Below are 26,601 nucleotides of genomic sequence, written 5' to 3' on the forward strand. Positions count from 1 at the left end.
CACCGGTTATAAGTGCCTGCATTTTTGTCTTAAGCACGCATGCAACGCACCTGCGCAGTTTGCACGAACTCTGCTCTAAGGGTAGAATTTTGTTTCAGCATTCAACATCAGCGCACCCACCTGTCTAGTAACCATGAGAGTGCATACTCACAAAATGCTGTTTGCGTTGCTACTTACCTTCAATGCTTTGGCTACACCGGCGAGATGCCAACCCGTAGATGCCATAAAGGTGAGCAGTTTACAATGTGTTTAGTGCTTATGTCCATGAGGGGCAGAGAAACACACAGGCAAAGTGGACCTTCACGGAGACGTCCCGAAAACCTAATGCTGGGGACTCGAACTGCTGCGGTTTCGTTGTCGGGAAAATCAAAGGTGTGCGCTCAGATTGTACAGCAGATTTTGAACAACGCATGACTGCGCAAAATTTCTTACTAATATATCGGTTGACCGTTCCAAGAAAGCACAGTTGTTACCGCAATCATAAGCGGAAGTTCGCAAGAAAAAATAACGTTCTGGAGGAAAGGAGCCACTGAAGTGCTATGGACGTTATAGCTGCTATGTCAGAGCTTTCGCTCTCTGAAGTGGCATGTTTGTGGAAGCCTGTTCATACAGTCAGCTTCAGATGAATAAAAATTTATATTTACCTGCTTCGCAAAATTCCCCATGATCATTAAGAATCTGACAACGTACGGCCTGCACAGATTTAAGCTTTTATTAGGTGCAATAAAGTTCGGGAACTGAAAAGCTCTCTTATTAAAACGCACCTTCAATCCTTCACTGAAATTGCCAAGAATCAGATGCCCTGAAAGATATAGAAATCCCAAAAGTACGCATTCTAAAAGCGACTTCATTTGTACCTGATTACTTGAATCGACAAGTTGCTTTCTTGCAGTATTAGAGAAGATATCTGTGAGTCTAAACACGCTGCTAATAATTCCCGAAAATTATTGTCTGCTCTTTCCAGCCCCTTCATTTTTGCCCTTAAAACATTTCTGCATTACGTTTTTACAAGGGAATGAGCGTAAAACGCAATTTATATATCCACAGCTAATCTTGTTATTTTCAAGGAGTGCTTTCAGAGACGTGAGTAATTTATCCCACGTATCTAAAAAGAATTCTCTGGGTTCCCACCCACCGCGGTGGCTCAGTGGTTACGGCGCTCGGCTGCTGACCCGAAAGACGCGGGTTCGATCCCAGCCGCGGCAGCCGAATTTCGATGAAGGCAAAATTTTAGAGGCCCGTGTGCTGTGCGATGTCACTGCACCCTAAAGAACCCCAAGTGGTCGAAATTTCCGGAGCCCTTCACTACGGCGTCCCTCATAGCCTAAGTTGCTTCGAGATGTTAAACCCCAATAAACCTACTGTGGGTCTCTTTTTTAAAATTAGGGTAGGACAAAACTATCTGAAACCAAAATACACTGCAGAATTAGCTTTCAGAATAGATGCATAGTTGATTATTTATTATTTATGAGAAGAGGGCGATGAAAATCGAGAATGCTATTTATGCCCTAGTCCAAACAGACGAAAGGGCACAGAACTGTTTTCCAGAGGAGCAAAAAAGAAATATGACATTTTCGACGACATGCAGTTAATACGGCTTAGATAACTCATTATTAAACAATTTTAAAATTGGGAGAAGCATCAACTGGTCGTTGTAATATTAGGAAGAAAGCAACGTGTGGATATCATGATAAAAATATTACGGGAGCCCGGTTTTGGGGAAAGTTATTATTGAAGTCTTCCTTGCCACCCAGCCGTGTTGTATTGTTACCAGTGGATAGAGCATGCAGTCCCGCTCTAAATACTTGTTTACTGAATTTATTTAATGCGATGAAATGTTTGCGTAGAGATAAATGTTTTTCTGGGTACTCGCGCCCTGTAAACGTTTAGGTGACAGTACGTTATTTCGATACGTTCGTGGTTGCTATGTACGGGCAACTTGCTGATCTTTCAAGTGTCGATATCAGCAAAGGGTTGATAATTTCATCAAATGAGAAGAATAGTCTGGTGGAGACTCTTCCTGAGGGTGAATAAGCAGAAATTTCAAAGGCCATGTCGGTTCGCAGACGTACTACGAATTTTACAAGTACTACCTTACAGCAGTTCAAATTTTGTTCATTTCCAGATGGCTGCCGGATTCCCTGCAGTGATTGCTGTTTAATCAACGAGCGCGGAGGTTGGAGGACGAAATCTAAAGTGCTTACACGATGTTCGAACGCAATACGAGCCAGAATATCGCAAGTTGACTTACGTATGGATTCATAGAGACGACTCCGACAAAGAAAGGTGACACTCAAAGTGAAATGTTATATTAAATAAAACTCTTCAGTAACGAAGAAACATTTGCAAATCAAGGTACCCCACAAATGTCCATATGTCGTGTGCAGACCTGCCGTGAAAGATGTATCACGCGGAATATGATGTAATATGGTAGGATAATGTTTCGTATGTCGGTGTTCTTGCCTACGGTGGTTGTGCAGATCCATTGAAGATACATACTCCGACTACATTCACGTTCTAGGCTTCGATAAAAGAATGGCATGCTGATGTAGTATTCCAGGCGAATATTTTAGATGACAAATTGTGGCCACTTGTATCGAATGCTGTCGGCGGTTGCGTGGATCAGCGGCCGCTAATCACCTCGATTAATTTGGAGAGGAACCTAAAGTTCCTTTAAAACGTGTCTAAAACTTTGAAAGGACTGCTGAACACCAGAAACCTGTCGAGCGAAGTCTCGATCGTAGGAGGTTGACTAGCTAAACCATCCTAGTAGCTACCATGGTATACCACCGCGGCTGCAGCAATGTACATAGGAATGCAAACGTGGGAAAGCTGTCAGGCGATATTAATGTTGGATAATAGAACACAGGCAAAAAGAGGTTGCTGAGCCATTTCTGATATAAGCTAACGAGCACTGTGTAGTTTCCTTCCATAATAATGCTAAAAGAGATAATTCAAATAATGCAGGGAAATGCTTTGGCCGATAGTTGTACATCTATTATCCAAGCATCAGAGAAAACCAAGCGTCAAAGAAAACGCAACGGACGATATTTCTTGCAAGGATATGGTGTGGACACGGGGAGTTCTTTACGGATGCCGCCGCCGCGGTGGCTCAGCTGTTATGGTGCTCGGCTGCTGACCCAAAAGAAGCGGGTTCGATCCCGGCCGCGGCGGCTACAATTTCTTTGGAGGAGAAATTCTAGAGGCCCGTGTACTGTGCGATGTCAGTACACGTTAAAGAACCCCAGGTGGTCGAAATTTCCGGAGCCCTCCACTAAGGCGTCCCTCATAGCCTTAGTCGCTTTGGGACGTTAAACCCCATAAACCAAACCATCTTTATGGATGTTTTGTAGAATTTGCGCACCACTCTGTTCCCTGCTGTGAGCTACTTTGATAGCTATGGCATAATACTGTTTGCCCTAACAGCAGACACTACCATAGAGCAGTAGAATTGTAATTAAAATTTTTCTATTCTATTTAAACCTTTTCAGTTTTAAGCATAAATAACAACCTAATGATAATTCTAATGTGGGTTAATTTTCCACAGTAGTATTGGATAAAGTAATGCCGAATCCATTGTTTGAACCGTTATAGTTAATTTCCCCACAATACAGTTGCACGCTTGTCAAATATCCCATGTATTGTGGGGCATTGCCACAAACGCTAACTGTAATGTTGACTCCAGCGACTGCGTGATAAAGTCGAACCCTCACTCGCGCTTTCATTGCAATTAGCCAACGTTCTGTGGATCAATCCAGGGCATAAGGGGCTAAAAAAAGCTAGAGCAACAATACTTCATTTGTTTTCTTTCCCTTTCAAGCGCTGTCAAGCACGAAATATATCAAGGGTACTCTCCCAACGAGCTGACAGAATTCTCTGCCGACGGTAAGTTCCAAAGCAAGACTGGGCATTCATACCTGGCTCTTTTGGTACACATGAAATCAAGGCATTCAGATGTTTGTTTTCATACTACCATTAATTGCGAAGGCACAAGGTGTCAGCTCTTGAATCGAAGCGGAGTCTTTGTTGTGTGCAGCCGCATTCACTTTTCTACTACGCAGTCTTCGCAGAAGCTCCCCAGTGCTTAAAATGTGGCGCAACCAGTGGCGATTCTGTTACGTGATGTCCCCCAGCTAAGAGCACTTTTTGAAAGACGTTTCTTCTACAGCTTCCGTGAATAATGTGACATGAGTGATAGTGCTTCGTATGCAGGGCTCATCAGTACACTTTGCGAGATCTTTTCGCTGAAAACAAAGCAGCCATCGCTTTTTAACTTCTCATTGTAACTAAGGAAATTCATAAATATCTTGTATTTCAGATCTGTACTCTACATTAAAGATATTGTGTTGACGGAGAAAACATTACAGAGCACTAGCGTATTGGATTTGAACGTTACAATAGAACTGAAATCGCAAAAATGATTTCAAATATGTTTATTTCGTGCTAATATTCCCGGTGGTTCGCTTTACTACAAAAATATTTCCATTCCTTATACAACAGCCGTACAACTTTTATAAACTGCCTATAGGAATGCCAGTGCAACAATCACGCGCGCAAGAAACTTTTTGCGCCCTTATGGGAAACAGTAGAGCAACCATACTTCCCTCTAGCGTCGATTCTATGTTTCAGATCCCAGCACTGGCGCTGCAGCCAAGGTAACTTACACAGACTACAGAACATGCTTTGTTCTCAAAACCCAAGTCATGGAAGGCCGTAAGTCACTTCCCTCACACGCATATCCTAAACAATTCCGATTTATAAAGAAAAGATTGCTTAATTTCTCTTGAACGGCGGTAGACCTGCGGTGGTTTTCTTTACGTTAAAAAAGAAAGCTCGAAGAGCATTACAGGAGTTCTCCAGGCAGGTCCTGTTTTACACATGCATAGAAAGATAGATTAGGTTCTTCTAACGTTTGCGAATTAGGGTAACGGAGAAAATGAAATTTCGAGAGTTCTGGAAATTTATAAGAATGCTGGAACCTTGACGAGTAAATTGGACATGAGAAATGATACCAAGGGCAACTCCCATGAATGACCTGAACTAGAAATGCCATTTTATTACTGGGATTCATTTTACTCCATCTTAAATAAATGCATTGTGCTAATTACATTTAATATGTCCAGTCTGTCATCCTGCAATGCAGCGCACCCTCCGCAAAGCGTTTTGGTGGATGCGCATAATCAAGCTGCAATGTTCGAGCGCGACAGCAGCTCTAACCCACCTTGACAGGGAGATTGAGGCTCACATTTCTATCGTTTTATTACGCAATTTCAGCTTGAAGGAGCAAAATAATATGTGGGCGGTCCATGTGTAGCGATTACGAATGTGTTCACTGAAAGGTTTAACATAAGAATGTGCACGGTCTGCTGGTCATGTGGCGCTGCATCTGCACTCTAAATAGTAGAGACAAAAAGGTAGAAATACATCAGCCTTTTTTCAGGTCATGCTTATTTGCAACTATAGGTCTCTGTAAATTACCTGTGCAAGAAAAAGCCATGCTCACTTCAGCTTCAGCGGTGACTGCATATACCTGTACAATTTCTGCCGACAGAATAAGTTTGAGGCTGTTTAAATTTTTCAAGTTTCACAATGCGCAAGAGCTAATGTCTGTTCTGGCAGCATCTCACTGAGAATCCCAACTTCTCCCAATTCGAAGAAACTATGGGACTCTATGCCAGCGTCATGTGAAACCGGATTATGACAGTTGTGAAGGGTGCAAGAAAAAAAGGACGCGAAGAGTGTAGCTGAGGGAGAGGGAATATTTGCGCGATGATTTTCGCCTCGATCGCAGGAAGGCCGCTGCGCAAACTTTATCAGGGACCGCATCTGAATTTGATCTCAAACAGAAATATATATTTTAGTTCATGTTTTTCGTAACGCTTCGCATGTTTGCCTTACATTTGAGGCTCATTGTACTACAGCAGCGCCTCTCCAAAAATTGTAAATATTTGATTTCTCTACGTATGTTCCAATGTAAACCTTGACTTGAAGTTTTACTTTTGGCAGCTGCTGCAATATTATCTCGCCTTTATCGCTCAACTAAGAAACTTCTTCGCATTTTGGTGGACCTGCTTACATATTCCACCATCTGCTTGGCAGTGGTCTCGTTGTTAAATTAATATAGCGGCATACATTTTACAGTATATTCTATATAGATGCCGTTGAGGCAAATTTCGTTGTTAGAGCCTTTGAATGCACAGCTTTTCATGACTTATACTCCTGCTTTGGGTTTTTGCCTAAAAACAAACTGTTTAGCCTCACTCATTGCATATCGAGGGAGGAGTTCATACCTCACTCTAGGACGGTACTATTATTGACACTAACCCTGACTTCTTGGGCCAGTGTGCAATGATCGCCTCTTTTGATGCTAACAATGGAAGAAGTTCAGCATTGCTGTTCTAAAAAATATTGGTCTAAGTAGCAGATAATACAAAAAATGTTTCTAAATGACCCTTGTAACTGTTGTTTCATCAAAATAAACTAGTTGTCACTATTATGGGCGCATCTAATTATTCGTGCACGGGAACCTGCTGCGGTAACACGTGCAAGTGCGTGTAGCCACTTCGTATGTTGACGAGCAGAGGTGCCTTAAACCTCGCCGGCCGAAAGCGATTGGCGATGCTCTGAGGTATGCAAATTAGCATATTTACGAAGAAATTAGCCTTGAGGTGATAATAATGTAGAATTTACGGGGAGCATTTCTAGTTAGGTAGCTTCCCATGTATGTTTACCACTCTTTTCCTATTTCGAGAGTGCATTCTTTGGGTAAATAAGGAGTTCAAGAATAATTTCCCCGAAGACTGCGTCAGCAAGTACAAAGAGAGCTGCGGTGAAGGAGTTCTCATTTACGATGAAGACGGCTGCAAATAACGAACTTAATACTGCGCTTAAGCCACATCCGTGCAGTTCTTCCTTTTTGCAATGTCCATTTATTTTTAAATTTCATAATAACCAAGTACTTTCTTCACAAAGCTTTCTGCGTAACTTGCGTTTGTACTTGACTACATTATTTCTGAAATCACTGCACTTTTTCGTTGGTTTATTTGAGAAAATATGTATTGGTTTGTCTTTGCATTCCAATCCACGCTGTTTTTTTTCCCTATGCTTTTAAGACAACCTTCTCCCACCTCGTATAGACTTAATTGTCCTCCTCCTATCATGTGTGTTATTCTCTAGCGCTGCGGAAAAAATTGGTTTCGCAATATCGGGTTGAGAGCCAAATACATTTTGAAATGTCGTTCTACAGCTGCTAATAAACATATGATGGTCTTGTCCAGCTGTCACTTCTTGGCCTTCATAAATGTACTCCTTAATTGTTGGGCCTCATGAACAGACATTGACGATTTTCTTTTCTTTACTAGACTATGTGTGGAAAACATAAGAGGTCGCTCAGCTGACTGTATTTATATATTTATTTATTTATATACCCTCAGAGCCCGAAGGCATTAAAGAGGGGAGTGGGAAAGATATATATTGTATAAGGTACAGTGCAGCAGAAGAACAGAATAGAAGTTATAACGCGGCGAAAAGCGAGAGAAAAAAAAACAGGCAAAAAATAAAAGGGGAGAAAAGAACAAGTGAGGCAAAAAGAAAGAACATTTCCGACAGTCAGCAATATCACAGCGAAAACCAACGCAAAGAAAATTGACTAAAATCTGTAATTAGAGATTACATACGGCAGTCTTAAAGGCATTTGAGTCAGTAATATCAAAAATAAGCCTGGAAGGGGGGTTTCAACTGTCAAAAGTGCCAGCAACAAACGAAAAGAAAGCGTGGTTTGTATGACATGAAGGAACACTTACTTTGTGAAGATAATCAACGCGACCTAAAACGCATATAGGGGTAGTTAGTAGACGGTTCTGAAGGACAGGATTATAGTAATAGATCCTATGAAATAGGCATAAGCGAGAAATTTTTCTGCGGAGTGAAAGCGTTGGCAATGATAAAGAAGTTTACATAGCGGTAACCCTTAAGCCTGAGGACATCATCATCATCACTGGAGTTACGGTAATAATTGGAAAGTATGAAACGTGACGCGAGGTTTTGAACAGATTCGACATCAGATGCTAATGATGCAAGGCCAGGGTCCCAGACAGATGCTGCGTATTCCAATTAGGCCCAACAAGTGTTTTATAAAGAAACAGTTCTATTGAACTAGAAGAAAGTTAGTGGTTACGAAGCAGGTACCCCAACATACGGTTAGCATTGTTAGTAATAAATTCCACATGGAGATTCCAAGAAAGATTGGAAGTTATGTGCACACCAAAGTATTTATAGGAGGACACAGTTTCAAGAGGAGTATTATTAAGGTTGTAAGTGGCTACTTCAGTCATACGTCGAAAAACATGCATATTATTGCACTTATTAATGTTAAGTTCCATGTGCCATAATTTACACCATTCTGAAACTTGGTTAATGTCAGATTGAAAAACGGAAATGTCAGAGTCCCTGTTAATTTCACGCGAAGTAACACAATCATGAGCAAATAGATATGAGGAAGAAACAATGTTGTTAGGGAGAGTCATTTATATATATTGGAAAAACAACGGGCCCTTTCGGACCCAAAATATCGGACACCGAAGACAACGTGCAATACGAGAACCCGAATAAGTGACCTTCAAGTAACGATCGACGGTCACGCGGCTACTGCCTTGGCCGATACGGGAGCTCACTACTCTGTCATGAGCGGGCCACTCGCTGTCCTACTCAGGAAAGTAAAAACAACTTGGGATGGCCCAATGACCCGCACCGCAGGTCAGTACGCTGTCAGGACGCCGTCAGGACGCTAGACAGCGAGAGTTACAGTAAATGGGCTAACCTATGCTACAACCTTCCTGGTCCCACAGCAATGCTCGCGAGACGTGGTTTTGGGAATCGACTACCTGAATGAGCAGCGTGCAATCATCGACCTTCGATCTAAGTCGATAAAGCTTTCCACGAACAAATCCATACCTGCTGCGACGAGGGCGGCTCATCGTGTTCCCTTAAACGTCCTCGCCGAAGCTTTGACTTTGCCGCCCCAATCAAGTGCCGTCTCCCGCATGGGTACTGGAGACATAAAAACTGCCGAAGGCGTCGTTGAGGGGAACACTCAGTTACTCCTGGATCGAGGACTCGGCTTCGCAAGGGGAATCACCCCAATCTGAAATGGCCAAGCCTAAGATCTGCTAACCAACTTCACCGAAGAATACCGGCACCTAAACAAAGGTACGACGATTGCTTTTCTCGACGATGTGGCAGACATCAGAGACATATTTGCCCTAACCGACCAACCCATAGAACCATCTTACTAAGGCCATCAACCCACGTTTGATATCAACCCAGCATTACACCGGAGCAGTCTTCTCCAAATACTCAGTCTTCTCGCAAGGTACAGCGATTGGTTCTCATCAGCATCGAATGTACGACGAATCCGGGTTGCTAAGCACCGCAATGTCACAGAAGAACACGCCTGACCACTGCGGCAGAGCCCCTACCGCGTATCGCCGCTATAACGCCAAGCTATCCGCAAGCAAATTGAGGAAGGGCTTCGTGACGACGTCATTCAGCCATCGACGAGTGCCTGGGAAGCACTAGTCGTCCTAGTGAAGAAGAAAGACGGCACCCTTTGCTTTTGCGTCGATTACCACCGCCTGAACAGCACTACGAAGAAGGATGTCTACCCCCTACATCCCATCGACGACATATTGGATCGGCTCTGCAACGCAAAGAACTGCTCATCGATGGACCTGAAGAACGGCTACTGGCAAATCGAAGTCGACGAAAGTGTTCGCCAGAAGACTGCGTTCATGACACCAGACGGAATTTTCAAGTTCAATGTGATGCCATTCGGCCAGTGCTTTGCCCCTGCGACGCGCCAGCTAGCAATGGATACGGTACTCGCAGGCTTGAAGTGGCAAATTTGTCTGGTCTACTTAGACGGTGTTGTTGTCTTCTCCTGAAGTTTTCGATACCACCTCATAAGGCTTCGGATAGTGCTGGAAACAATCAAGTCTTCTAGCCCTACACTGAAACCAGAGAAGTGCCACTTCGCCTACCAGGAGGTGCTGTTCCTTAGTCACGTCGTAAGCAAGGATAGAGTTCGCCCTGACCCTCAGAAGACGGCTGCGATCGCAGAGCTTCCACAGCCTAATGACAAGAAAGCTATACGAAGATTCCTTGGATTGTATGCTTCTTACCTGCGATTCGTCAAGACCTTTTCGCGCATCGCTCAACCTTTGACCCAACTTACGAAGACTGACATGCCTTTTAAATGGGAAACGCCGCAAGTGGAAGCTTTCAAAGAGCTGAAGCGCCGCTTACAGTCCTCTTCTGTGCTCGGGCAGTTTGATGAAAACGCCGATACCGAAATTGGTACCGATGCAAACAGTGTGGGCTTAGGAGCGGTACTCGTTCACAAGAATTGTAGACAGGAGAACGTTACCGTGTACGCTAGCCGTTCACTGCCGAAAGCCGAAACCAACTATTCGACGACCGAGAAAGAATGTCTCGCCATTATTTGGGTCACGTCGACACTTCGCCAGTACCTATACGGGCGACCATTCAAGGTTGTGGGCGATCACCATGCTCTTTGCTGGCTAGCCATTTTGAAAGATCCCTCCGGCCGCCTTGTTGGTTGGAGCCTGCGTCTTCAAAAATTCGACATAACCGTTGACTACAAACCTCGCCGCAAGCATTCCGCTGCAGACTGCTTGTCGCAAGCCCCCGTCGAAACAGCACCGGAAGAGGAAGACGACAACGCTTCCTTAGGGCCGGTAAGCGCCAGCAGTTTCGCGCAGCAGCAGCGTTCGGATCCTGAGTTGCAAAGTTTAGTTGATTACCTGAAAGGCAAGACTGCATCGCCTCCCCGAGGTTCCAAGTGCCAACTGTCGTCCTTCGTCCTTCACAATAATGTTTTCTGAAGAACTTCGGGCCAAAAAGGACAGTGCATTCTCTTGTCGTGCCCTGAATTCTCAGGCAAGAAATCAGCAGGCATGTCATGATGAGCCGACTGCAGGGCATCTCGAGATTTCTCGCACGTTGCATCGCATCCAGCGGAAGTACTATTGGCCGCAACTAGCTGCCGACGTTTCCGATTACGGGAAAACGTGCCGTGAGTGTCAGCGACGCAGAACGCCTCCGATTGGACCAGCCGGAGTACTGAATCTCACACCACATCCAACTAAGCCCTTTCAGCAAATAGGGATGGACCTCCCCGGCCCCTTTCCGACTTCATCATCAGGTAACAGTGATACATCGTGGCCACCGACTACATGACCGGCTACGCAGAAGAGAAAGCGTTGCCTAATGGTACCTCTACAGAAGTCGCAAAATCTTTTGTCGAACGAATTCTCCTGTGACGCGGCGCCCCCAAGTGCTCATCACAGACAAAGGAACGGCGTTTAGAGCGGAGCTGACGCAAGGCATCTTAAGCTACAGTCAGACAAGCCATCGGAGGACAACTGTCTATCATCCGCAAACCAAGGGACTCACTGAGCGTCTAAACAAAGCCATCGCAGCATGCTTTCCATGTACATCGACTCCGAACACAAGACGTTGGGCACCATACTACACTACATGACCCTCGCCTATAACACTGACGTCCAGAAGACGACCAGGTCTACTCAATTCCAGCTGGTATATGCCAGGAAGCCCACTAAAACACTCACGCAAAGCTCCCGCACGTTTCAGACGACGACAACCTCGACGTCGCCTCCTACCTTCACCGCGCCAAGGAAGCCCGAAAGACCAGCAGCACACCGACGCCCGACGCTACAATCTGCGCCGACGAGACCCGCATTACAAGCCAGGTGATCTTGTTTGGATATGGACGCCAATTCGCCGCCATCGGTTAAGTGAAAACCTGCTGCGACGCTACTTTGGACAGTACAGTGTTCTCCGTCGCATCAGTGACCTAGACAATGACGTCATCGCCGACGGGAATACAGCATCTCAGCGACGACGCGCACGCCAGGAAGTCGTACATGTCGTACTCCTTATACCTTATTAGAAACGATAAACGATCCGATGTTTGCATTTTCTGCGTTTATTTTCAATTTAAAGCATCGAGGCGATGCTTCTGAGTGTGGTAATGGCACGTATCATTGTAGTGTCCGTTCGGTCGTGCTCAAGGCCGCAGGAACGGGACGTTCATCACGCGAGCAGCTTCGTTCACTATTCTAGTTGAGCATATGTAGAAGGATTCGATGTTTCTGATTTCAGCGATTTCAGAAGTATATTACAAAGTCGAGTTGATAATGGTCGCTTTTTGTTATGTGTTAGCCTCTTATTGTGCTGGACTTTATGGCAGTTGAGCGCTGTGAAATACCAGTTTATTCAAACGGACAAAGGGTAGTACGTGCAATTTGCTGCGCTCCCCAATGTAGAGGAAACTGAAACCTCAAATGGAAATTTTTCCTACCGCTCTTTTTAAATGCACTTTTTTCAGTCACTTTATGGACAGAAACATCGCGCTGCATATGATGACTTCACGTAGTGAGGATTGCTGTTCTGAAGCAAGCCCTAACCGGTTTTTTCGCTATGTTTCTACAACCTTGACGTGACAAATACAGGTAGACAAGATATTTTTTGCCCGTCTGTTTAGCTAAGTGCACGTGTTCTCTAGCTGCACCGATGGTATGTATGTTGAATTTTTCAGGAGACTGGCAAGATTAAAAACAGGAAACCAGCTGCATCGCCTAATATGCAGACGCTAAATATGCATTCTGGTTTTATATTCTAAGGTCTGTTTTTTTCTGAAACAGATGATACGTAAATCGAGTTACGTTGACTTAAGTGGAGCGCTCAAAAACGTAGATATTCATGGCGGCAGTTCTGTTAAACGTGCTAGTTGCGGGTACAGAGATGTTCGGCGCGAACTGCAACCAAAAAGCCTCATACTGTGCATTCAATCACGTTAGTTATCACACGAAGTGACAGATAACAAAGATAATTCTTAAACACTTGTCTTCTATAAGATCAATACGCGCCATCAAAATGTCCCAAATTATAGTAATACAATCATTATGCTGGTTTTAACATGCAGATTAAATAAACGTGAGGAAAAAATGGCATGCGAAGCTACGGCATTACTTAGTGTACATTCCGTTAAGAAGTTAGGTTTCAGTAAGGTTGCCTCTCATATGCGAAAAATACGTTACCTTTTCAGGAACAAAGTTTCCTATAGATGGTTCTAAATTCGTTATCAGGACTCTAATTCCGTCATATCTACTTAGAAATAAAGAAGATTACTGCTTTCATCGAAATCATGTTCAGGTAGTAAAAACAAAATGGGTTGCAGGGTAGCACACGGGGTGGCGTTCGTTGCAGCGGATAAGAATATTTTTCCGCCTTAGTTTTCACCAGCTTCAAACTACACCAGCCAACCTGTTATGTCGACAAACTGAGACACTTCTTGTATTCACGTTTTTTTAATAGCCTCGAGATACCAAATATCCAAAGGAGTTTCACCTGAGCACAAGAAAATGTCGCTTCTTATGCTAAGAAAAGCTTTTCACATCATTTAGTTTATTAGGTGTAGGCTGGGCCCACTATGTCGTTCCCGCAGCTCACAATCAGAAAGCTCACTCAAAGACGTCTTAATTCTGAGTAAAAATACGAACCTTCTCTAGCCTCATTCATTCAGAAAGGTGATTATTAAAAATATTCAATGAATGACATCATGCATAGGCGCCGACTGCGGGGAGCTTGAGGGCTGCTCCCCCCATCCTGAGATTTCTCCTGGGGGTTTTGTCGCAAAAATTCCCGCTCTTTATTTTTTACCATCTATGTAAACCCAATCCCCTCTGTAATGCTTCCGCGACTGTAAGTATAGAAAATAAATGAATGAAAATCCACAGCTGGCCAAAACAGCAGAGCACGTGAGCGCGGCACTAAATCACTTCAACGCTGTTAATTTCGGGTGCTTAGAAAGAAATTCAGGTAAAACCAATGGCAGATCTCTTGTTTGCAGTCATCAGGCAACAATATATAAAAAAAAATGAAATTATTTTAATTTACCGGGCAGCCATGCTTTTTTCGATATTACGTGAAATTATGCTACCCATTTCTCCAGCCTAACTAGCTATCAGGTGGCATCTTTCATATGTTGGCCAATATCAGCTATGACAGACCGTGACACACTGCCTTAAACACCACATTAAGGGTACCTAATACCGGGCATCATTTTCGATGGCAGTCCGTGTTATGATCTCATTGATTTCACCTATGTTGCAATTAATATTGTATTATTTCTTCTCTTTTAATCTGAAGAATGCTTCAAAGCGTTCCCTGCGCGTATAGCCTGGACCGCGCCCTTAACGCCCGGCTAGTCTCAGCAACCACTAGATGCGAACATGTTCTTTAAAAGATTTTCTTTTCAGTGAGAAAGCACTTCTTGTCGCACTCCCCTGGTTTCAGCGATGTGTCTCTGTGTGTGTCTGATGCTTCTGTCACAAGTGCAGCTAGCTCACTGTGTCAGTGGACACCTAAATTGCGTTATGAGTAGACGGCGGCATTCACCTAAATCTGGGGAGGTTATGCACCTCTTATTTTCTCAAAACAAGGCGGAGAATTAAACTCCATTAAGTCTGTGGAAAAGACGGGCACATAAATCGCTCCCGGAGTCAGTGGACACCTCATTCGTGCTTTCAGGTAGATGGTGGTGCCTGGCGAAACGCAAAAGGCACCCGTGCGCTGTGCGATGTCAGAGCACGTTAAAGATCCCCCCGGTGGTCGAAATTATTCTGGAGAGCACCGCTACGGCATCTCTTTCTCTCTTTCTTCTTTCACTCTCTCCTTTATCGCTTCCCTTTGGCGCAGTTCATGTGTCCACCTAGGTATGTGAGACAGCTACTGCGACATTCTATTTTCTCAAAACCAATTTTAATTTTTTTTACAAGAAAGCGATTTCGAATCATTTTCCAGCTGAGCAATGCTAAACTGCCATCCATTATTGTATTAGACAGGGAGTCAGAAGGAGGTCCCCAAGAACCACACCTCCCCCCGCTCTTCCATCTTCATAGGAAATGTATGGAAGACTGGTACCAGAGGTCGAAAGCCTCCGAATACTGGCTATGCGTATCCAGAGCGATGGGAGGAACACCTGAGCGGCCTGAGCTGGCTGGGGACCGGGTAAGCTAGTGAGATGTGGGAGAACACTTGCGCTAACACGGGTGTAGTAATGGTAATGGTGATGAGGGCGTGAGCACATTGCATGATCTTATAGCACATAAGATATGTAGGCACTTTCCGGTAATTGGCTGTTAAAAATAATCTCATAAGTAGAAAAAAATAAAAGGAGAGATTACAGGAAAATAAAGTGAAATCAAATATGGGAAGCATAATGCTCGACGATAGGTGTAATGTTTCACAGAAACAGTATTAGGAAATTGGTTTGTTCTGAAATTAAAAAGCAACAACTAAAGAGTGGGGCGCAGGATCCAAGGAACCCCTCTCTTCAAGACCCTCTAAGAATGGTATCTCTCTAAAGACAGTCACTTGGTTGCATTTGGAGGGGAGAGCATCTCCTCTTAGAATATGGTCGCCGCGCCAAGAGTGCGCAGCAAGCGTCATTTTTCTTCAATTTCTTATAACAAGCTCTACACTCCAACAAGACGAAATCGACAAGTGCCCTTGTATCTGAGTTTTTATGCCACCACATTATTTATACCTTAGTATTTTCGCTTAAATGCGAATACCTGCTGCCTAAGGGTTTGACTATGAACAGCGAATGGATTCAGGCACATGCCAAGAAACAAAATTATCGTCGACTGTGCGCAGATACGCGGCCTTTCTTGTAGTATAAAACATGAAGTATACGGAGGAAAATCGTTGCAAAAAAGAGCAAAGAAGTGCTGTACATTGCAGAAGCTTTGCACATTTTTGCAAACTGTGAAATTATTACATCTGTGTGCTGTTGAATGCGAAGTATCATACACCAAAAATGTTTTTTTTTGCATAATAGACGTGCCAGGCCATTGAAAAGATCTGGTGATATTGATATGTGGTGGCAAGCCAAGGAACAGAGCGACACGACGATTGAAGAAATATGATTTCAATGGCTGCGGCCTAGCGCGAGCTCACCATTCCGCGCCACAGCCCGCTTCTTCGTCATCTGCTTCGTGACATTACCCGGGGCCACCAAGAGACCGTCCCGGTCGATTGCGTGAACTCTGAAGCGTGAGCTGGCGGTGCGGATGGTCAGGAAAGATAGAAGAAGATGAAATGCTTGCCACCCCGATGGATAAGATGGTCTGACGAAGAGCTGCCCCGGAGCTTCAGGGCCAGTAGTCGTTCGCCCAGAGACGAAGGTCGAGGTTTATGGAGTCGCCGCGAACAGCTTGGGCGAGGGTGCTGTCTTGGTTCATGTCGTCGTCGGGTAATTACGCGTCTGGTCCTGGTCATCGTGTCTTGTGCTCGGGGCTGGGGACGGGGCAGGGGATAGCGGCTGGCCAGTTCTGGTCAAGTCGGGCAGGGGCAAGCCGGGCGGCGGAGTCCATGTCCCCTTAGGCCGACGACCAAGGCGAGCAGAAGGCGGCGATGCTCCAGGGACCAGGATGACGATGTAACCCGCACCTCACACCAAATGATACGAGGTAGCAAGCCAAAGAACAGAGCGACATGATGATTGATGAAATATGATTTTAATGGCTGCGGCCTAGCGCGAGCGCACCATCGCGCGCCAAAGCCCGCTTCTTCGTTATCTGCTTCGTAACAATATTTCGCAATTAAGTAGATCAAACCCGAATGAAGAATATTTGGGTATTTCTATGAAAATATGGAAGCTCTTCCGGTTTCTGCTCTACCAAATGTAACTTTTCCTGAAGTTTTAGGCTTAGATGCTTAATATCGAAAAGTAGCCTCCAGATTTTAGGATAATTTTGCTTGAGCACTTTCTGATTGAACACATGTATCTTTCAAGCGCTTTAAAGGTGTCACTGGCCTAAAGGAAAGCACAACATGGTCATCCGAACTGTCCTGATCACCAATCTACGAACGAATTTCAAATTTCTCCCAAACTTTTACACCACAAAAATGGTAATTTGCAACGAACAACTTGCGGTCAAGATCGAGGCCCACATTGATCACTGCTACAGTCGTAAGTTGGGGGAAAAACAGAAAATCATGATTAGTGACCCAGACAGGCAAAGAGAGCCGTAGGTATAAACTATATTATACAGAAACTAAACATTTGACGCCTCGTAAGAAAAGAAAGTTTACGATAAGCAGCCCGGCGCCGCAGGTTGTAAAATAGCACATCTAGTAATGGGAAGCAGCGACCGCAGATGCGGTCTACGAGAGAAAAATGATTTGAATAATATAACGAAGGGTACCTGCCAGGACACCACAAGATCGAGAGGTTTTTGGTAGGCACTTTTTGTTAGACACTGCTTTTCTCTGCTGATGAGCTATACAATGTTTTCTCGTAACTACGTTTCCAGGGAAAAAGTGGCCGCAGCTGTCTCAGGACAGCACTAATCGGGCAGATATGAGAGATACTTTCCTGTATTGAGAATAGTGAGAATGACGAGAGCACCAGCTAACCAGAGCAGTGGCCCCTAGCCAGTGACATCAAATCTCTAACGCACTGTTTTTGTGCAATAAGAGACAAAGGGTTTTGGCTAGAACATACCGCTCCTACACACTTACCACAAATATATTTATTGGTATATTTTTATTGTATACTTTAGGGCCTCAGAGCACTACACAGCATCAGAACTTTTACGATAGAACCCTTGTTCTAAGATGCATTCCTTGAAATCGACGTTATGACGGGGATGGCCGTTAGAGTACTGCATTTGCTAGCGCTCAAGTTAAATCTTTACCCTGGCTTTGCCGAAGCACAGCGGCCATAAAATTCCCGTTGTAGCAGATGTTTAGCCAGGCAGTTTGAAGTGAGCATAGCGTGCTTTCTCGTTACGTTTCTGGGATAGTACCGCTTAGTTCCCTGATGCACTCTTTTTTTTTCTTTTAAAACTGTTCAGTTGGCACTGCAAAAACATTAGTGCCTGGCTCGTGTACAGCATAACCATCGCTTCATTACACCGGAAAATAGCCAGCTGCGGCACACATTCCATTCGTTATGTACGGTTATTTTAAAAGCTGCAAGTATCAAGCTCAGGGTGACAGTCAAAAAAAAAGAAGGGCGAGCTGCCCCGCGAGTCACAATTACATTTAAAACAATAAGCTTGGAACGATGTCCATAGGTCAAAAGTGCCTGCATTTTTGTCATAAGCGCCCATGCAACGCACCTGCGCAGTTTGCACGTACTCTGGACTAAGAGTAGATGGAGTTTTAGCATTTAACATCAGAGCACCTATAAGCCGAGTAACCATGAGAGTCCATTCTCACAAGATGCAATTTGCATTGCTACTTGCCTTCAATGCTTTGGCTACACCTGCGAAATGCCAACCCGTGGATGCAATAAAGGTGAGCAGTTTACGACGTGTTTAGTGATAATGTCCATGAGGCACAGGGAAACGCATAGTAAAAGTGGACTTTCAAAGAGACGTCCAGAAAACATAAGGCTGGGGGCTCAAACTGCTGCGTTTTCGTTGTGGAGAAAACGAAAGGTGTGCGCTCAGATTGCACCGCAGATTTTGACCAACGCATGACTGCTCAGAATTTCTTACTATTTTATCTGTTGACCGCTGCAAGAAAGCACAGTGGTTACCGCAATTATCAGCAGAAGTTGGCAAGAAGAAATAACCTTTCGAAGGAAAGGAGCCTTTGAAGTGCTATGGACGTTACAGCTGCTACGTCAGAGTTTTCGCTCTCCGAAATGGCGTGTTTGTGGAATGCTGTGCATACAATCAGCTTCAGATTAATAAAAATTTATATCTTACCTGCTTCGCGAAATTGCCCATGATCATTAAGAATGTGACAACATATTGGCTGCATAGATTTAAGCTTTTATTAGGTGCATTAAAGTTCGAGAACTGAGCCCATCTCTTATTAAAACGCACCTTTAGTCCTTCAGTGAAGCTGTGAGGAATTAAATGTCCTGAGAGATATAGAAATCGAAAAAGAACGCATTCTAAAAGCGACTTCATTTGTTCCTGATTACTTGAATTGACAACAGTTACTTTCTTGCACTATTAGAGAAGATATCTGTAAGTCTAAACACGCTGGTAAGAATTCCCGAAAATTGTTTCCTGCTCTTTCCAGGCCCTTAAAACATTTGTCCATTTCCTTCCTAGAAGGAAATGAGTGTAAACCGCAATTTATATATCCACAATTAACCTTATATTTTCAAGGAGTACTTTCAGAGACCTCAGTAATTTACCCTAAATTCTTAAAAGGAATACTGTGGGTATCCTTCTTAAAGTTAGGGTAAGACAAAACTAACTGAAACCTTAACACATTGCAGAACTAGCTCTCAGAATAGATGCATAGTCGATTATTTATTATTTATGCGAAGAGGGCGAAGTAAATCGAGAATGCTATTTATTGGTTAATCCTCACGCATGAAAGGGCAAAGAACTGTTTTCCAGGGGAGCAAAACAAATTTGAAATTTTTGAAGACATGCAGTTAATACGGCTTGGATAACTCATTATCAAACAATTTGTGAATTAGGAGAAGTATTAACTGGCCGTTGCAATATTAGGAAGAAAGCAACGCGTGGATGTCATGTCGAAAATATTACGGGCGCCTGTTTTGGCGAAAATCATTATTGAAGCTCTTCCTTGACACCCAGTTGTGTGGTGTTGTTAACAGTTGATAGAGCTTGTAATCGCGCTCTGAATGCTTAGTTATTGAATTTCTTTAATGCGATGAAATATTTGCGTAGAGATAAATCTTTTTCTGGCCACTCGCGCCCTGTAAACGTCTAGGGGAGAGTACGTTATTTCTAAACGTTCGTTGTTGCTATGTACGGGCAACTTGCTAATCTTTCAGGTGTTGGTATCAGCAAAGGGTTAATAATTTCAACACATGAGAAGAAGAGTCTGGTGGAGACTGCTCTGAGGGTGAATAAGTAGAAATATCAAAGTCCATGTTGGTTCGAAGTCGTATTACGAACGGTACAAGTAGTACCTTACAGCATTTCAAATTTTGTCCATTTCCAGATGGTTGCCAGCTTCCAAGCGGTGACGGCTGTCTATTCCACTGGTCCGGAGGTTGGAGGACAAAATCTAAAGTGCTTACGCGCTGTTCGAACGCAATACGAGCCCGATGATGGCAAGATGACTTACGTATGGTTCCATAGAGACGACGCCGACAGCGAAAGGTGACCCAAAGTGAAATACTATATAAATTAAAATTCTTCAGTACGAAGAAATATTTGCAAATCAAGGTACCTCAGAAATGTCTATATGTCTTCTGCAGACCTGCCGTAAATACGGCATATGATATGGTATGGCATATGATATGATATGGTAGGATATTGTTTCGTATGTAGGTGTTCTTTCTACAGTGGTGATGCAGATACACCAAATATACATACTTCGACGACTTTCACGTTGCAGGCTTGGAAAAAACAATGGCATGCTGGCGTAGTATTCCCGTCCAATATATTTGAGATACCAAATTGTGGACACTTGTATGAAATGCAGTCGGCGGTTGCGTAGATCAGCCGCCGCTAATCAGCTCGCATCGTTTGGAGAGGAACCTAAAGTTTCATTAAAACGTGGCTAAAACATTGAAAGCACTACTGAGCATCAGAAACCTGTCGAACAAAGTGTCGATCATAGGAGCTTGACTAGCTAAAGCATTTTAGTAGCTCCCGTAAAGTTATACACCCCCACGACTGCAGAAATATACATAGGAACGCAAACGTGGGAAAGTTGTGGGGCGATATTGGTGCTGGACAATACAACATAGACCATTTTAAAGAGCCATTTCCGGTACAAGCTAACGAGCACTGTTTGCCTTTCCTTCTATATCTATGCTAAAACATACACTTAAAATAATTCAGGTAAACCTTTTAACCGATAAATGTATACATGTTATCCAAGCGTCAGAGAAAACCAAGCGTCCAAGAAAAGGCTTCTTTAGCGAATAATATGGACAATATTTCTTGCAACGATACGGTGTGGATATGGGGATCTTCTTATGGATGACTTGTAGAATTTTTGCACTACTCTTCACGCTGCTTGGCTCTGTTTTGCTAGCTAAGGTGCAATACTGTTTGCCCTAACTGCGGACACAACCATATAGCAGCAGCAATGGAACTATAATCTTTCAATTTTATTTGTACCTTTGCATTTTTAAGCAGGGGTAACAACCTAATGAAAATTCGACACGTGGGCTAATTTTTCATAGTAGTATTGGATAAAGTAATGCCTAATCCATAGTTCGAACCATTATAGTCAATTTCCTCTCAGTATTGTTCCGCGCTTGTCAAATATCCCACGTATTGTGGGGCATTGCCACAAACGCCAACTTTAATGTTCAATCCAACGACTGTGTAAAAAAGCCGAACCCCTCACTCACGCTTTCATTGCAATGAGCCAACCTTCTGTATATTCGACCAAGCCATAAGGAACCGACAAACGCTAGACCAACAATACTTCTTTTTTTTATCTTTCGCCTTCAAGGGCTGTCGAGCACAATATATATGAAGGGGACTCTCTCAACGAGCTGATAGAATTCACTGCCGATGGTAAGTTCCAAAGCAAAACTGGCGATTCATACCTGATTCTTCTGTCACACACGACTTCAAAGCATTGAGATGTTTCTTTGTATTACGATTAATGGCGAAGGCAGAAGGTGTGAGCTCTGAAATGCAAAGCGGAGTCTGTTGTGTGCAGCCGCATTCACTTTTCTACAACGCAGTTTTCGCAGAAGCTCGCCAGTGTTTAAAATGCGGTGCCACCGATGGCGATTATAATATGTAATGTCCCGCAGCGAAGAGCACTTTTCGAAAGACGTTTCTGCTTCAACTTCCGTGAATAATGTGACATTAGCGATAGTTCTTCGGATGCAGGGCTGGATCTGTACACTTCGCGAGATCTTACCGCTGCGAAAAAAATTAGGTATCGCTTGTTAACTTCTGATTGTATCTAAGAAAAATCTTAAATATCTCGTATTTCAGATCTGTACTCTCCATTAAAGATATTGCGTTGATGGAGAAAACTTTCTGGAGCACTAGCGTATTGCATTTCAACGCTACCTTGGAACTTAAATCGCAATACTGATTTCAAGTATGTCTATTTCGTACTAATATTTCCGGTGGTCCGATTTATTGCAAAATATTTCTGTTCCTTAAACAACCTCGTACAACTTTTATAAAGTGGTTATAGGAAATGCCTGCGCAATAATTACACGCGCGAGAACTTTTTTGAGCCCTTATGGGAAACAATGGAGAAACCATACTTACCTCTAGCGTTGTTTCTATGTTTCAGATCCCAGCACTGGCGCTGCAGCCACGATAACTTACACAGACTACAAAACATGCTTTGTCCTTAAAACCGAAGCCATGGAAGGCCGTAAGTAACTCATCATCACACGCATGTCCTACATCGTTCTGATTTACAAAAAAAATATTGCTGAATTTGTCTTCAACATCGGTAGAACTGCCGTTGTTTTCTTTACGTTAAAAACAAAGCTTGAAGTCCATAACTGTGGTTTTGCAAGCAGTTCCTAAGTTGCACTTGTGCAGAAAAAAACAGATTAGCTTCTTTTGACGTATGCGAAATAGGGTAACGGAGAGAATCAAGTTTTCAGAGTTCTCTAAATTTAAAAGCACGCTGGAACCTTGATGGGTAAATTGGACTCGAGCAATAATATGCACGGTAACTCCCATTATTGACCTGAACTGGAAATGCCATTACATTATTGGGATTCGTTTTACTCCATCGTAACTAAATGCGTTGTGCTAATTACAATTGATGAGTGCAGGCTGTCATCCTGCGATGTAGCCCACCCTCCAAGAAGCGTTTTGGTTGCTGCACATAATCAAGCTGCAATGTTCGAGCATGACTGCAACTCTAACCTACCTTGACAGGTAGTTTGAGGTTAACATTTGTATTGGTTGATTACGCAATGTCAGCTTGAAGGAGCAAAAAAACATGTGGGGGTCGATGTGTACCGTGAACGAATGTGTTCTCTGAAAGGTATAACGCGGGAATGTGCACGGTTTGTGGTCCCGTGGCGCCGCATCTTCACTCTACAAACAAGACACAAAGGAAATAAACCATCAGCTTTTTCTTTTTCAGGTCGTGTTTATTTGTAAGTATAGGTTCGTGCAAACTGCCTGTGCAAGAAAACTGCATGCTCACTTCAGCTTCAGCGGTGACTGCATATGCCTGTGTAATTTCTGTCGATAGAATGAGTTCGAAGGCGTTCGTAATTTATCTAGTTTTACAATGCGCAAGAGCCGCAGTCTGATCTGACAGCATCTCGAAATATTCTTGCTGGCCAGTTCCACTGACTGAGAATCGTAGCTTCTTCCGGTTCTAAAAAACTATTCGACTCTCTTCCAGCGTGATATGAAACCACCTCATGACAACTGTGAACGGGTGCAAAAAAAAAACGCCAAATGTGTAGCTGAGGGAGAGTGAATATTTGCGCAAGTGATTTTCGCCTCGACCGCCTGAAGGCAGCTGCGCAAAACTTGTCAGGGACAGTACCTATATTTCATCTCAAACAGAAAAACATCTTTAGTCTATTTTTTTCGTCGCTGTTACCGTATCTGTCTTACATTTGACGCTCACAGTACTTCAGCAGCGCCTCTTTAAAACTTGTAACCATTTTAGTTCTGTGCGTGCGTTCTAATATAAATCTCAACTTCGAGTGTAACTTTTGGCAGCTGCTGCACTATAATGTCGGGTTTAGCCCGGAACTCAGAAAATTCCTCGAATTTTGGCGGACCTGCTTACATAATCCATCATCTGCTTGGCTACGGTGTCATTGTTAAATTAATACAACGGCATACATTTTACGTTATATTCGATGTAGATGCCGCTTCACCAAATTTTATTGTTAGAGCGTTTGAATGCGCAGTTCTTCGTGGCTTACATTCCGCCTTTGTGTTTGTTGCTAAAAACAGTTTTTTAGCCTCGGTCTTTGCGTATCAAAGAAGGAGTTCATACTTCACTCGAGGACGATAGCATAATTGACACTAATCCGGAGTTCTTGAGACAGTGCTATGATCGCCTCTCTTGATGCCAACAACGAAAGAAGTTGAGCATTCTTGTTCTAAAGAAATGTTGGTCTAATTAGCAGATAATACAAAAAATATTCATAAAAAACCCTTGCAACTGTGATTTATCAAAACAACTAGTTACCAGTGTTATGGGCGCATCTTATTATTCGTGCACGGGAACCTGCTGTGGTACCACGTGCAAGTTCGTGCAGCCACATCGTACGTTGACGAGGAGAGGTGCCTTAAACCTCGACGGCCGAAAGTGATTGGCGGTGCTCTGCGAGCTGCAAATTACCATATTTATGGAGAAATTAGCGCTGGACAGATAATAATGTAGATTTTATGGGGAGCATTTTTATTATAGAAGCTTCCCATGTATGTTTACCAGTCCTCTCCTATTTTCAGAGTGCATTCTGTGGGTGAGTAACGAGTTCAAGACTGATTTCCCCGAAGAGTGCATCAGCAAGTACGAAGAGAGCTGCGGTGAAGGAGTTCTCATTTACGATGGAGACCTTTGCGAAAAAGGAACTTCCCCCTGAAGAGTGGGCTTTAAGCCACATCCCGGGGGTTCTTCCTTCTTGCAATATAAATTTATTTTTAAAGTTTATAATAACCAAGTATTTTCCTCACAAGGTTGTCTGTGTAACATGCGGCTGTACTTGAATATATTATTTCTGAAAGCACTGCACTTTTTTGTTTTGATTGAATTCAGAAAATGCATAGCCGGTTTGTTTTTGCATTCCACTCTGCGCTGTTTTTGTTTTCTCTATATTTTTGACAGAACCTTTTCTTTGCTCATATAGACTTAATTTTCGTGCGCCTCTCCTTTCTCCTTCACATTTTTATTTCCTCACCTCTTTCCCACCGCGCGGCGTAGCAAACGTATTTATTCTTCAGGTTAAGCTCTCTGCCATTCCTTTTCCTCTTCTACCACCTCGTTTCGTACCTTCGGCTTCCTGCTATGAATCTCACATTTGCAGGCTTTTTTTTTAGCCACAAGGAACTTGCTGAGTAGATTTACCTCGTCTAAAGTCACCGATAAATGTGCGTTTTTCTCTAGCGGTGTGGGAAAAATTGTGTTCGGATATGGGGTTGAGAGCCAAATACATTTTCCAATGTCATTCTACAGGTGTAATTAACCTGTGATGGTCTTGTCCAGCTGTCATTTCGTGGCCTTCATAGATGTACTCCCCTGCTTGTCGGACCTAATGAGAAGATACTGATAATTTTCGTTTCTTTACTAGACTATGTGTGGAAAACATTAACAGGTCACTCACCTCACTATGTTCTGCGCCTTCGCTTTCGTTTACTAATGAAACGCTTGTTGAAGACACGATCCAAGTAACAATATTTCAGAAAAACAGGTCAGTTTGAACCTTCAGGCCGGTGCATTGAGAGGTATTGCTTTGTAAGCGGACACAAATAAGCAATGGAGTTTTGTCGCTCACACGTTGAACAAGACTCGCTGCTAAGCATTGCAACTTTACAAGAAAAAAAGAGTTTACTTATTACAGCACGCTATAATTATTTATTTAGTTAATTTGTCGATTTACTCCGATATGTGTTGAGCAATAAAAATGAAAGCTGCTATTCATTCATTCCGTGATGCCATTATGGAATGTATTACGGCGGCATATGCTCGTGTGGCTTTTCTCTGTTGTCTAATAAAGAAGCGTCTCAATATATACAAAAAAGAACAAAACAAATTAAATTTATTCAATAGGTGCAAAATTTGGTCAACAAGTGCTAATGAAAGAGAACTCGTGACTTTGGAAATGTAGGGGGAAACTTCACGGCCAAGAAAAAATGCCAACCTGGTCAAACTGACACACCTTAGGATCCGAACAGATAGGAAAATTATAACTTTGTACTCTGCAAGTCCTACTTTTTTTACGCCGGGTCGGCCAATTGTGGACCAAATCTCGACGAGTATGTGGCGTATAAGAACGAGGCAGACATCATTGCCCAGTGTCCACAAATATATATTTTTAGGCCCACTTCGCGAAGTGTAAAAACCAGACTGTGCGCCGAATCTCTTCTGCCCGCGCGCACGCGTAAGTTGTCACTAGTCTTCTTCTTTTTCGGCCGGAATATCGTAGCAATCGCTTGGTAGGCCGCTACAGGGCTCCCCGTCTAGCGAGGAAGCCGTGAGGGTGACGAGTGGGAAACAGGCCGAAGTACACCAGCCCGGTCAGGAAGGAATGTGGCAGCACAATTAGGCGAGTTTTCAGAGTCGAAGCAATCAGACTTCAGGCGATCAATGGAGATATTGTCCTCCCGGCCTTTGAGAAGCAGCAGAAGGGCTTGCTGTGCTGCTTGAGGACCTTGAACGAGCCGGCGTAAGGGAGGGACGTAAAGGAGTACGCACGGCGTCGTTTCGCACAAAGACGTGCGTGCAGCTCTGAAAGTCCGGGTTAACGTACACACGACGAGTCTACTGTCCTGGACGAGGAGGAACGATCTCACGCATAGAGCTGCGTAGACGGCAGGCGTAGTCAGAAATATCAGTGACAAGGGTTAGGGAGGGGTCGAAGAA

At 43.6% G+C, this 26,601-nt stretch overlaps 1 protein-coding gene across 2 annotated transcripts; it reads left to right on the top strand.

The window, feature by feature from the left end:
- The first annotated feature begins 8 nt into the window (after positions 1–8).
- LOC149333904 (uncharacterized) lies at positions 9–24,753 on the top strand. 2 transcript variants are annotated; one of them, XM_089558828.1, is made up of 8 exons: positions 9–229; positions 2,126–2,286; positions 3,821–3,885; positions 4,630–4,713; positions 20,047–20,207; positions 21,517–21,581; positions 22,324–22,407; positions 24,471–24,753. In XM_089558828.1, exons 5-8 carry the CDS (start codon positions 20,047–20,049, stop codon positions 24,602–24,604), a joined length of 444 nt encoding a protein of 147 aa, XP_089414954.1. In that variant the 5' UTR covers positions 9–229; positions 2,126–2,286; positions 3,821–3,885; positions 4,630–4,713; the 3' UTR covers positions 24,605–24,753. The 2 variants fall into 2 exon arrangements, with proteins under 2 accessions (XP_089414954.1, XP_089414953.1); XM_089558827.1 differs by lacking the exons at positions 9–229; positions 2,126–2,286; positions 3,821–3,885; positions 4,630–4,713 and adding an exon at positions 18,204–18,408.
- The last annotated feature ends 1,848 nt before the right edge of the window (positions 24,754–26,601 follow it).

The sequence above is a fragment of the Amblyomma mixtum genome, chromosome 8, assembly GCF_055824585.1.
Source record: "Amblyomma mixtum isolate Tamu chromosome 8, ASM5582458v1, whole genome shotgun sequence".
In the NCBI taxonomy this organism is placed as follows: domain Eukaryota; kingdom Metazoa; phylum Arthropoda; class Arachnida; order Ixodida; family Ixodidae; genus Amblyomma; species Amblyomma mixtum.